The sequence below is a fragment of the Blennius ocellaris genome, assembly GCF_963422515.1.
Source record: "Blennius ocellaris genome assembly, chromosome: 17".
Taxonomy (NCBI): Eukaryota; Metazoa; Chordata; class Actinopteri; order Blenniiformes; family Blenniidae; genus Blennius; species Blennius ocellaris.
Genome location: NC_137666.1, coordinates 17,731,393 through 17,743,321, shown reverse-complemented (window position 1 = coordinate 17,743,321; position 11,929 = coordinate 17,731,393). Strand labels below are relative to the sequence as shown.

The 11,929-nt window shown below is 42.9% G+C and overlaps 1 protein-coding gene across 1 annotated transcript in view; it reads left to right on the top strand.

Annotated features, from left to right (window-relative positions):
* Positions 1-11,929, top strand: part of prima1 (proline rich membrane anchor 1) — a gene marked incomplete at both ends in the record, with an annotated part of 12,870 nt that extends 941 nt beyond the window's left edge. Inside the window, 3 exon segments of the mRNA XM_080512675.1 lie at positions 1,580-1,610; positions 1,705-1,837; positions 11,830-11,929. Of these exon segments, the coding sequence (XP_080368801.1) occupies positions 1,580-1,610; positions 1,705-1,837; positions 11,830-11,929 (264 nt within the window).

Sequence of the window (11,929 nt, the reverse complement as noted above, 5' to 3'; positions counted from 1 at the left end):
AACAGCACGCTGAAATATGGGACAGGCGTTGCTGATGATGCAGCCGTTCGCCGCTATTACCGTGACTCTTTAGAATCACTCTCCCCGAGCCTTTAATATCATGAGTACAGAGGAGTACTTCATCAACGGGCATCGGAAAGCTTTTAATCAATCGGTTCCAGGGTGGTCAATGGAGACGGACCCTTCCTTTTTCCCCCTGACTCACCATGTGAGTTACCTATGAAGCCAGAGTTATAGACCCTTCTGTGGTTGTTGTCAAGGTCACTGCATGAGGGGCTGCCAGGACCATCTGACTGTAAGCTAAGTCTAGGGTAGGGTGGGGTGGGGTGGGGGGGGGGGGCAATTATGAGCAAGGCTCAATGAAAAGTCTCTGCTCTGCATCTATACAAGGTCTGATGCCTCCTGACACAGCAGTATGCCATGATTAATATGATAAGCAGGCTCATTTCTACCCCTTTTCCACTGTACACTGAAATGTTGTCAGAGGGTGGAGTCACCATGAATAATCCATTTAAAGGGAGTTTGTTTTTTTTATCCTCCTGCAGTTTTCAATTGAATCTATAGAGATGCATAATTATCTTGATTTTCCTTCAGTAGCCCAATTTGCAGGGCTCTGAGAGCTCAAATTTAGCTTTAAACGGTAGTCTTTAAAAACGTAATGAATATGCATGGGGAATGTGGAGAAAAAAAAACTGGGACAATGACTGAAGATCTTATCTGTCTCCTAAAAGTCTCTTAAAAAAAAAAAGAAGAAGAAGAGCAAACTGGCACTGTAAAGTCAGTGTGTGCGTGCTCAAAATGATAGCCGAGGCCCCTTTAAAAGCAGTGTGCTTTATCACAATAAAGTAGATCCTTACCACTGACTGAATTAAATCCCACAGCCGGTGACAAAACGCAAGGATTAAAATGGAAGTTTGGCTGAGAAGAGCTTTCAAATTCATAGTGACTTATGACGTGGTGTGCTGTACCAGGGAGAGCCGTTTGCTCTGTCGAAATGTGCTGTGTTGGAAAATAGTCCACAGCATTACTAAGGCGTATTTGTTGCTATGGTGTCAAGCCTTCTTCTCATTCATAACAAAACATCACTACGCGCAGGAGTGATGAGCTTGCTGTTGCGTATACAGTACGGGGTATTTTCTCAGGAGCATTAGGCTGGAACAAACAGGCCTCCACAGATAGATGCATGCATAGATATGCACATGACTACACTGATTTATAGATGGTGGAAGAGCCTAGTTTGCTGCAAAAAAAAAAAAAAAACAGAGAGAGGAGAGAAGTTCTGCATTACAGACACGAAGTTGCTGATGCACATAATGTTATACAACATTCCTGGTGAGTGGGTCCGGCTCCACAGATCTAATGTGGAAAAGAGCAGGAAGGTTCCTGCAACAGTAATTGGTGTGGACGCGAGTGCTGGTGTAAGGAAGGCTGACGGGACCTTAAATGATTCATGGTGTCGGGTTGGATATCTTTGAACGTTCAACCTAAGACCTACAGAACAGGCGAGGACACGGCCGCATCCCAACTCCCTGAGCCGGGAAGAAAATCACCTCCACGCCACTCTGTTGTGTTGTGTAAGGAGTTGAGCCACTCGCGAGGCTGGAGTCGAAGTGAATCTTTGATTTGTTTTAATATGTTTCTCTTTCTTTCTTTTGTATTTGCACCCACCCCCCACCCCCACCTTCTCTTTTCTCCGTCTCCCAGCGGCAGAGCCCATGGTGCCCCTGTTGAGGCCCTGGTGGATGGAGATGGACATTATAGTGCTCGGGACGGTGGGCTGCGCCTCGGTCGTCCTCCTCCTCTCAGCCATCATCATCTGCTACAAGGCTATCAAGAGGTCAGATGTCGCCCTGCTCATTTCTATTCTGCTCTCATAATATTTAAGTGAGATTCTCATTCTCGAGTGGCCCTGAAATATTTGAAACTAATGACATATTGAAATAGAAATCTGTCACTGGCAGCCCGCCTCTGCATATCGCGTGTAACTCGAACCCGTCGGGAGTCTATTTCGTGCGTGTTGGAGTCGCGCGGGAGGCTAGGGTGACCCTGTCATCACCTTTCTGGGTCACGCCGGGGTCAGGGGTCAGGTAATAGGAGGGGTTGTAAATGTCACAGAGGAGGATCCAGTGCCACCGAGTCATGCAGACGCATCTTCAGCCGTCAATTAATTTATCGTAAGTGCACGATGACTTCATAATACTGCGCTGATTTTAATTTGCATAAGTGTCTGAGGCTCACCGGAGTGGCAGCTGGATTCACAAATGTAAAAGCAGGAGGGAAGCGGAGGAATCCCAAGACACTGCTGTTGCAGCATCCCCCCCCCCCCCCCCCACCCCCCCATTTGGCTTATTAGAGAAAAGGCTGCGTGGGGTTTTAGCCCGGAGCACAACCAGACCCAATTCTCTTTGTGACATTCAGGCTGCGTGGTGTCACACATGCACTCCGACATCCATGGAAATGTTCGCAGACATTCAACAAACACGCACCGCCGTCTGCGGCGTGCCAAGCCTGAACGGTATAAACGTCTTTACATACATACATACATCACGCTGGCACATTTACACGCTGTGTAAAATACGGCGTCACGCGTGTGCTAAATTAGGTAGCCGCTCCCATGTTTTATTTATACGCGTTGAAATAGATTTAGTATCACACTTTATTATATTTATGGAACTATATGACATGCCTGCATGCCAGATATGGCTTTCCTCAGCAGAACTCTATTCCTCCTTTCTTTAAACAACAAATAGGCAAAGTCAGGCAGCGGAAGTAATGGGTGGTTGGCTCAGGAATTCATTATGGCAATTCTCCAGCCCCCTGTGTAGCCAAGGGGCACCTTTTTTAATGCAGCAGTGGTAGAAAGTGTTGTTGCGATACAGGCTCTCGCCCCAAACCCAAGTCATTATTTATGAATTAATTTGCGCAGTCATTCAGTCGCAGGCAACATCTTTTATACATGCAAGCAGGTCGTGTCCTGAAGCTCTGTGGGCTGGAGACTGCAGACTCTGTGCCACGCCGAGCTGCCCTCCACAGTGAATGAGGAGAGGAAAACACACAGGTCCAGACTGGGCTCATTAGACATTCATTAGTCACCAGCCAGTAGGAGAGCAGTCCAAGAAAAGAAACACCAAAAAAAAACAACAACAGAATCGGCGACTCCTTAGCATTTGTCATGGACGCTCTAATGATCCGTTGCTCCTGCGAGGCGGCGAGAGGAAGCAACACAACGTGAAGGGCAGATAAGACCTTGTCTCCCAAAGCAAGCAGAGGCAGTAATGAGCATCTTAGTCAATAACAATGTGAGAAAGGATCTGTCAGTGAGAAAAACACAGTTATATATAGCCCTTCCAGCCCCTCCGTGCTCCGGGCTTTCCCAATGAAAATCAGCTGGCCGAGGGCCAAAGCCTGAGCGCCACAGACAGTGGAGGAGCTCGCTCTGCAGGTCCCAGCCCTCCTGGCCTTGTTGCTATTTTTTTTTTTTTCTTCATAATCTTTGTCTGCCAGTCATCTGCCAGAAGCACATGGGACTGAAAAGAGGAAGAGGAGGAAAACACACACTTCCATACGGTTCTATTCAGATTCCGCAGGCGTCAGGGAGGCTGGTGTGTGCAAGCAGAGGGAAGAGGATTCAGACACACGCTGCGTTTCAGTGTTGCTGTGCCATCCGAAGCAAAAGACATGATGCTGCAGTCCAGGCTGTCAGCCGGCCAAGGAGCCAAAACAAATAAAAACCCAAACCAAGCAGCTAATGAAGCGGGATGCTTTTCCCAATCGCTCTCCGCTCTGGGAGGCTTGTCTAAAGACGGATAATACAGCACAGCTGGTCCCGTCCAATGGGTTAGACAAAATATCCAAAATGCTCAAAAAAGGAAGAAAAAAAAGAAAAAGACTTTTAAATCCATTATTCATCTCCTCCTGTTATTTTCAAAATTGCCAAAAGAGCTGCATCAAAACTGTCGACAGATATCTGCAGTCTGTTTTTAATACTTTTTCCTTGAACCATAGTGTGTCACTCTCATTTCCAGATGGCTGGAGTAATTGTAAACACCTCAACACATGTCCCAATTTTCGCCGCGATCCATTCCCCAAACTTCAAAAAGGAACGTGCGCTGTGATTGCACAGCTTTGATATGAAATATTCATCCAACCTGTGAAGTGTTGTGTTGCCACCTGCCATGTGTCAACAGCGTGGCATCTATTATTGAAGGCCCGGGGTCGAGGTCGGCTCGGGGCCCCCGGCGCTCTGCCCGGTGCGGCGGCCCAAAGCGACACGGGTCAGTCTGAGTGGAGATTACATCCTGGGAGAAATAATGAGGGCCGGAGCCACGTCCAGCGGGCCGTAGATCACCGGTGTCAAACTGTATTTCACCACGGAGCAGTTGAACGATCACCTGAACGGCTGAACGCTTTTCTACCTGTTGCCCCTTCCAGTGGCAGATGTGAAAAACTGAGACGGAAACACTGCAGCAGACAGAAATATGTGAATCCCCTTCTGAATGCTGTGCTTTGCTACGTCGACTCCCTGAAGCCAAAATCACTCCCTTCACTTCTACTGCAAAGCTGCTATTTGCCCCCCAGTGTCTTTGCATTTGTTTGTATTTACTGCCAGTTTGTGCAGAAATACACACATTACATGTTTCTTTTCCTGATAAGGTAATTTTCAGTCCTTCACAGAAGTGAAACAGAGTCTCGGTCATTATAATATGGACAGTTTTTGAAGAAAAAACCCCACAAAAAACAGTGATGTAATGAATAAAATTACAAAGATAATCAGAGTTCCAATACAAATCCATGAGTTTTTAATAGTTTGCTTCATGTAAAAGCGGCTTTTTGCAGGCCCCACAAATTACACACACACAAAAAATAAAGCATTCAGCGAAATGTACAACATAAGATGAGGAAAAATATGGGAAGAGTTATTATAGTGGGTATGTCTCTAGTCAATTTAAGTAAAGCCTCATTTCGCTTGGCTTTTAGAAGACATCCTTATTTATGCGGTTGCATAGTGAGGAAGCTTGAGTTGCTATAAACGGGGGATATACGGTGATTTATGAGAAGTGAAGATATATTTCTCCACATCCCTCCTCATATTCTCAACCAGAATGAACAATATAATTCTTCAATCCAAACATCAAAATTACATACACAACTCAGATTTTCTCCTGTTGATATAATAACATCTTGGAGAAGTTATTAAAAACGTAAAAAAAAAACTTTGCTTATGAGTGACCACGACATTATTTTTAATTTCTTAGCAGTGGCTCAGTTTTTCCTCACATTTTCTCAAATCTAATTTGTGTTTTTTATGCACTTTAAAGTGAGAAGCTCCTGAAAAAAAACCCCATATATCTAAATAAAGCCAACAGGTTTACTGCTTGTTAATTCCTTTACATTTCATTTTCACCATCATATTCCAGCTGCAGGAAAAGACGAAATCTTTGATTGTTAAAATCTTATGATAATTTTACTTAGATGGACTGAGTGCCTCTTTTGGTGTTACAGAATGTGGGCCGGTTGGTCTGCGGGGAGTTTCCTCCTCGGACCTCCTTTGGGAGGATATCAATTATCTCTGTTATCTCGTCTTTACAAGGTCAGTTGATCCGTGCTTGTCAGAGTTGTTGTTTCGTGTGGCTCGATCGCTAGGCCGCAAAGCAAACCTTCCCCTCGGGGACAGACAGGAATGGGCCGACTGAAATCCTAACTTTCATGTTGGAATCATTAAAAGCCCCGGAAATTTGAACCTCAGAGTTTCTACACTTTTAAAGCCTGTGCAGATAAATGTGCCGTTAATATTTAATGAAGGGTGTTAAACAGTATCAAACTGACTTTTTACTTTAGAAAGAGTTACATTTCACAGTGGCGTTACACTTTTCATGGCCTCTTAGTGCGTCAATCAAAGATGAATTATCATGACTGGACGTGAGAGATGCTTTTCCTAAACAAGAATACAGACGCTCCAATTCACCCCCACAGACTTTGTATTCTACATGGAAGAATTCCCAAGCTACAAACAAAACAAAACCGTCCCTCAGAGAAAACTTTGGTCTATCCCAAACACCCCCCCAACGGAATCACCAGCCCCTCGGCGCAGAGTGTTTTCCAGCCCCGGGCTGCAGGAGCTCCTCTTCTCAGGCTTTCCCAGCAGCATCTGTCCTGCACGGACAGCATCAAGTCCCCGGCGGGCTCAGTCATACGACCCCTCCCAGACGACGCGGTCCCGCAGGAAGGCTTAGTCATCGCCACCGTTTTTTTTCGTTTATAGCTCTTGTCTGGAGCCGTGGGGTCGACTCGCGTGACCCCCAGTGAGCTCATTACCCCATTAAACACAAAGTGTGCACTTATCACCTGAAAGCTTGTCATTATTTAATACGGGAGTCAGAATTAATAGTCTCAGTCACACCTTAGCCATAAAACTCAACATCAGTTAATCAAGCCTGTAAGAACTGGAGTAGACTCTTAGGATTCGATTAAAAGTGAAATGCAGTTTTAATTACGCCTTTTTTTTTTTTTTCTGGTCATACGTACAACTTTATTGCAGGATGAAGAAATCACATCCGCACTCGCAGCTCTGTGAAAGAGAGATATCAGCAAGTTAACATGCTGACAATGGACAACGCTAACATGCTGATGCTAAGTGAGTGTAACGTTTACCACAATCGTCAGCTAAAGTCAGCGAGCACGCCAGCTAGCATCTGCTAATTAGTACCCAACACAAAGTGCAGCCGCGGGAAGTCGTTTGCGCTCAGTGAATCGCTGACTTCAAGTGAAAGTTAAAGGTTTACCATAAAAATTACACTTTATTTCATGGAGGAAACGTAATTAGTTGTAATACATCAACAGTATATGAGTTGTTGAGGAGCTTCAGCAAAACTCATAAACTTCAGATTTAATGTGACCAGCAAGGTGATAATCATCATTTTGGACCGTTTACATATTTATATGTATAATATTAATATATTAATATAATAGTATATGAATTTATCTTTTATATTTCCCCCAAAAGCTTGGATTCTGTGTAAATGGTCTCCAATAGAGCACAAATAACAGATATTAGATGTCAAAACTGTGGCATTTTACCACTTCATGGAAAATGGAAAGCATTTACACATCTCAACAACAAATCTCAACAATGTCTTTTATAGATATATACAAGCATACAACGTTTGGACACTGTGTGTGTTGTTAATGAAAGCAGACGACAAGTATTTACAATTCTCCTTAAATCTCAACTTGTTTGGAATACAAACTAATTTATTCAAATACAAGACAGATGAAAACCCAACAATTCCACATGAGCAAGCAGCAGAGACATAGAATGGAAACCACTCCGTTTTAACAGAAAGAAACAGACAACAGAAATTAAATTTCATAGAAAACGCACAGCATCTATAAACCTCAAAAGTGAATGGCACAAATCAGATAGATTCAGGGGTTGACATTGGTTAAACGAAGATGAGATGAGATGTTTCTGCGATCAAATTCAAATTGAGCAAAACTAACTTTAATGGAATGTCGCCGTTTCAGTATGAGATATGATGTTGCTGCTCTATTGAGATTCACGAGCTTGACAAGTCGATGCAGTCTGAAAAAATACAACCAGGAACAGCATTGCTCAATGTAATATGAAGACTTTAGTATGACTCTTTATATCTATATACATGTAAATACATATTTAGAAAAACTGTTTCATTTTTTTTCCAATGTAGCAGAATTATTAAAATACATTTCTACTAGAGGTTATTTCTTATCAAGCATATCACGATGTTGCTTCTTCATACACACATACTTACAAATTTACTTGAAAGTCTTATTGAACATAATTTGAATTAAATTCTATTTCAGTTGTACAGATATTGGCGGAGCTGGTGATAAGTCATTCACTAGCAGGTATTAATAGATCGATCAATGTTTAATTTCTTTGACCTTTTCTCCCTGCTGGTCGCCGTGATGCGATAATATCTGTACACATTTTGATCGTCTAATTATCAGTGGGTGAGACGCGTCAGCGTGCGGCTGAAGGAAAGTGTTTGTTTCTAGGCTCCGAATTGTGATTCCCGTCATGTGAAAACGTCTCGGATTATTTTGATGGCAGACAAAACTTGTCCCCTGTGTCTCTTCGGCTGAGGGCGCTGGGTGGAGGGCGAGGGCTCCGGCGGGGTGGGGTGGGGGGGTGGGGGTAGGGGGGGCGCTGATGGGTGCAGGAGGTGAAGGGGTGGCGGGCGCTCAGCTGACAGCTGGAAACAGCCCAGACAGGAAGAGGTTTTCCAGCCTGACAGCAGCGAGACGCTTGTTTAGCAGGTGTGGCGGGGTCTGATTGGTTGACGTGTGTGGGCGCCGCCGACAGAGACAGCTGACAAATAGAGACGGCAGCTCCAGATTTATGAATTAATATTAAGAGAGCGCGCGAGGAAAAAAAAGGCCCCGATTGTAAATTCACTCGACTGACACACTGTCAAGAAGTGTTTCCGACAAGCGCTGCCAGTATTCTGGAAAAACAAACATTTCTGATTAGGCCCGTGAGTTTTTCCATCATAAATATATCATCTATTGCTGTTTTTTCTTTGCTTTTGCACCACTTGTTTCATTCCGATCGCAATAAAGGAACCAAGAGCCCTAAACTGTTGTTGGTTTTGAATTAGAGCCGTTAATGTTTAAACCCATTAGCCGTACGTGTATCTTACATCATCAAACCATACATGTATCCACCTGTCTGTACTTTAATTAACTCAAGAGAAGGTGGATGACACACACTCATACGGTCTCATATTCATTTGCTTTGAATTCATTTAAAGACATTAATTCACCTAATACACGTGATGTGATTAAAGCAGGACAACGTCAGAATCAATCTCAGGACTTCTCCCTGGGAGATGACCGTACTCACCACTAACCGCCCACGATCGAACCCTCAAGCACTAAATTCAGCTGGTGCCATATATTTAAAGTGTTTCAATCAGTAAAAGTAGCATAGCTAAAGATTTCAACAGATGGAAGCGTTTGATTTGACTAGTTGGATAAAGTAACTAAATATCTTCTTTTACCCCGACATGTTCTCTTTTTACGTCTTACACGCTATACAATGAACTATTATTTAAATCGGCTGCCGCTTTGCACAGAATACTGCAACGTTTCTGATGGAAGTTAAGGGAAAATATTTGTAATTTGAATTTGGATAATCATCTTTTTAACCACAAGAAGGTGAAACTAATGAAAACCAATCAGAATCTACATAAAATACACAAAAATGAAAAGCCTCAACCGTTATACGGCAACGAGTCCATATTAAACACACTCTAAACTGAACACAGTCATCGTAGCTCAGCAATGTTAACTTGAAGAAGCTGAGATAATTTCTTCATCCTCAGTGTTACTATGTTGAACTATTACACATCTTATGCAACTTGTTGAATTATGTCATGTTTTTACTCTGAAACACACAAACCTTGCAAAATGTTCTAACTTCACTGCCTCTACATAATTTTAACAACTCTAGTTTCTGTATGTTATATGAACGTCAACTATTTGTCCCTTTTTATGTTATTTGCGCCATTTTAAATGTCACCTGATCCTTAAATTTGAACATATGTGACTGTATGAATAATTTTTTCCAGTGTGATCATAGTTGATGATCCAGCTGGCTCTATTTGAAGTGTGCGTTGTGGTTTTAGTTTGGTTTTTGTAAGTATTTCCTTATCGTTCTGCACAGTAATTAAACTGCAGAAGATCAAGTGCCTGATAAAGAGTCTGCTCATCAAAACGGATCAAAATTAATCTTCTCGGCACTCCCATGCACCGAGCCCCCCCACATATTTTATACCTGGTTTACAGCAGATCTGAAGGTACATTATCACACATATTTACTTGTATGTTAACTTCAGGATATCAAAACCAAATCAATTTAGTTTTCGTGGAATGTATGTCCTAAGTGTCTTTTCAAAAATGATTAAATAGGAGTTTTACAGGGAATAAATGGTAGGATGATGTCATTTTAAGAGCACTTGAAGCAAATAACTGATGTAACTTAATTTTAATATCTGTATCAAAGTTTGTTTTGGTGCTGAAAGGATCTATTTAGAGACATACAAGTAATTCTTTGTTGCTATGTCTCCAAGATCTTTAAAATAGAAGTGCAGCCATTCACAAGTTGGCACTTTGGTACGTAGAAGAGTATTTTTACAGCCCTTATGATGATCAAAGATGAGAAGTAAAATTTCACACATTTCATTCAAAGAAAATGTAAATACACAGGAAATACATCTATACACATTTAACTGAGAATGCATACACATGCATATAACCCCACAACTGTGTGTGTGTATATATCTCCACCTGCGCAAGCATTATATAATAGTGTATTCAAAAGTGTAGGAGGAATTTATTTAATCCCTCTGCTTCTTCCTGTAATCCCTAATTACTGTTACAAACCCACCTGACAGCCACTGAGCTGCGACACAATACAACAAATACACACACACATATATATATACCTGCATACAAACTGTACATAGAAACTTACATTACTCGATCTTTGTATCCTTATGTCCATAAGTGTCACTGTCTTTGTTTATATTGTGTGAAGCACTTTTCTCACATTGTATTTTCTATTAAAAGTGCTATAAATAATCCATATAAAGGTGGATTGATTGAATTTAAACAGTATCTACATTCACATCCTCAGTTCTGATCAAAAAGGTTGATTTTTTTTTCTCTCATAAAGCTTCTGTGTTGACTCGCAAGATGTCGTCTATGAACTCTGACATCAGCTTTGTTTAATGTGAGTTATTTGCGGTTACCCTCATGGCCGAGATAATAAACTTTATGTGTTTTGTTTATGGATTGTTGGTAGAAACCAGGGTGCAAGTTATTTTTACTGCGTGGGCGAATGAAAGCATTTCCCGTCTTGCAGCAGGTTCACTGTAACAGACAAAACACATTGAAGTAAAATCGAAGTAAAGCAGATTGACTCTCACGCGGTGATACGCAGACAAATCAAGGCCCTGCTCCTTTAACCCTGTAAAGACCTTCTGTCTGCAACAATTCCACCCAGCAGGGCAAAAAGGTCTGTGGTCTGAGAATGACCGTCCGTCCAGGGTTGGACCGGGCAGCCCGGCTTTTCAGAGCGGGAGAGTGAGGAGACACTGAACTAAGATGTCGCTCAAGGGTCCTCTGTGCCAGTGAAGCACTGTACAGTGTTGAGTGGGACAATGACTGTACTAACTGTATTCAGATCTGTCTCCGGCTTACATAAGCCCGAGCAGGGGAGAGCAGCTGAGGGGGTCGATGCAGAAGCCACAGTACACTGGACAAATATAATAACCACAAAGGCATCAAGGAGTGCATGAAAAGGGCTTCATTGAATGATACTGCTCTTCACGGGAAAGTAGCAGCGAGGGGATCATGGGTTTGCAGCTTTCTTTGCCGTGCGCACAGAAAAGGAAAGAATATGGCAGCACCGCCGACGTTGGGGAGGAATTTCACAGGAGGTTATGTACTGACGCCATTCCCAACTTGTTTTGACAGCCACACATACTCATTACTTAGGGGGGGAAAGATTGCATCAACCAGTCCGAGCAGGTAATTGCCTTATCCCCTGTGTTGCCATGTATCTTTCCCTCCCGTCTCCTTGCAAAATTGACCTTTGAACATTGAGCTTATTAGAAAGGATAGTTGAGAGTGGCGTGCCCACCCGGAGCAGATGCAGAAATCAAATCAACTTGAAGGTTAACAGCTCAGAAACTCTGTTTAATGACGTGGCCTTTAGCCGCGGGGGTGAGTGTAACGTCGAGTCACGGAATCCGTCCTCACTTTCTGAAAATCCTCCGCCCGCAGGAAACCACTACGGAAGGAGGAGAACGGCACGAGTCGCGGCGAGTACGCCATGAGCATCCGCAACAAGAAGGCCATGGGTACGAACAACACTGTGGTATAG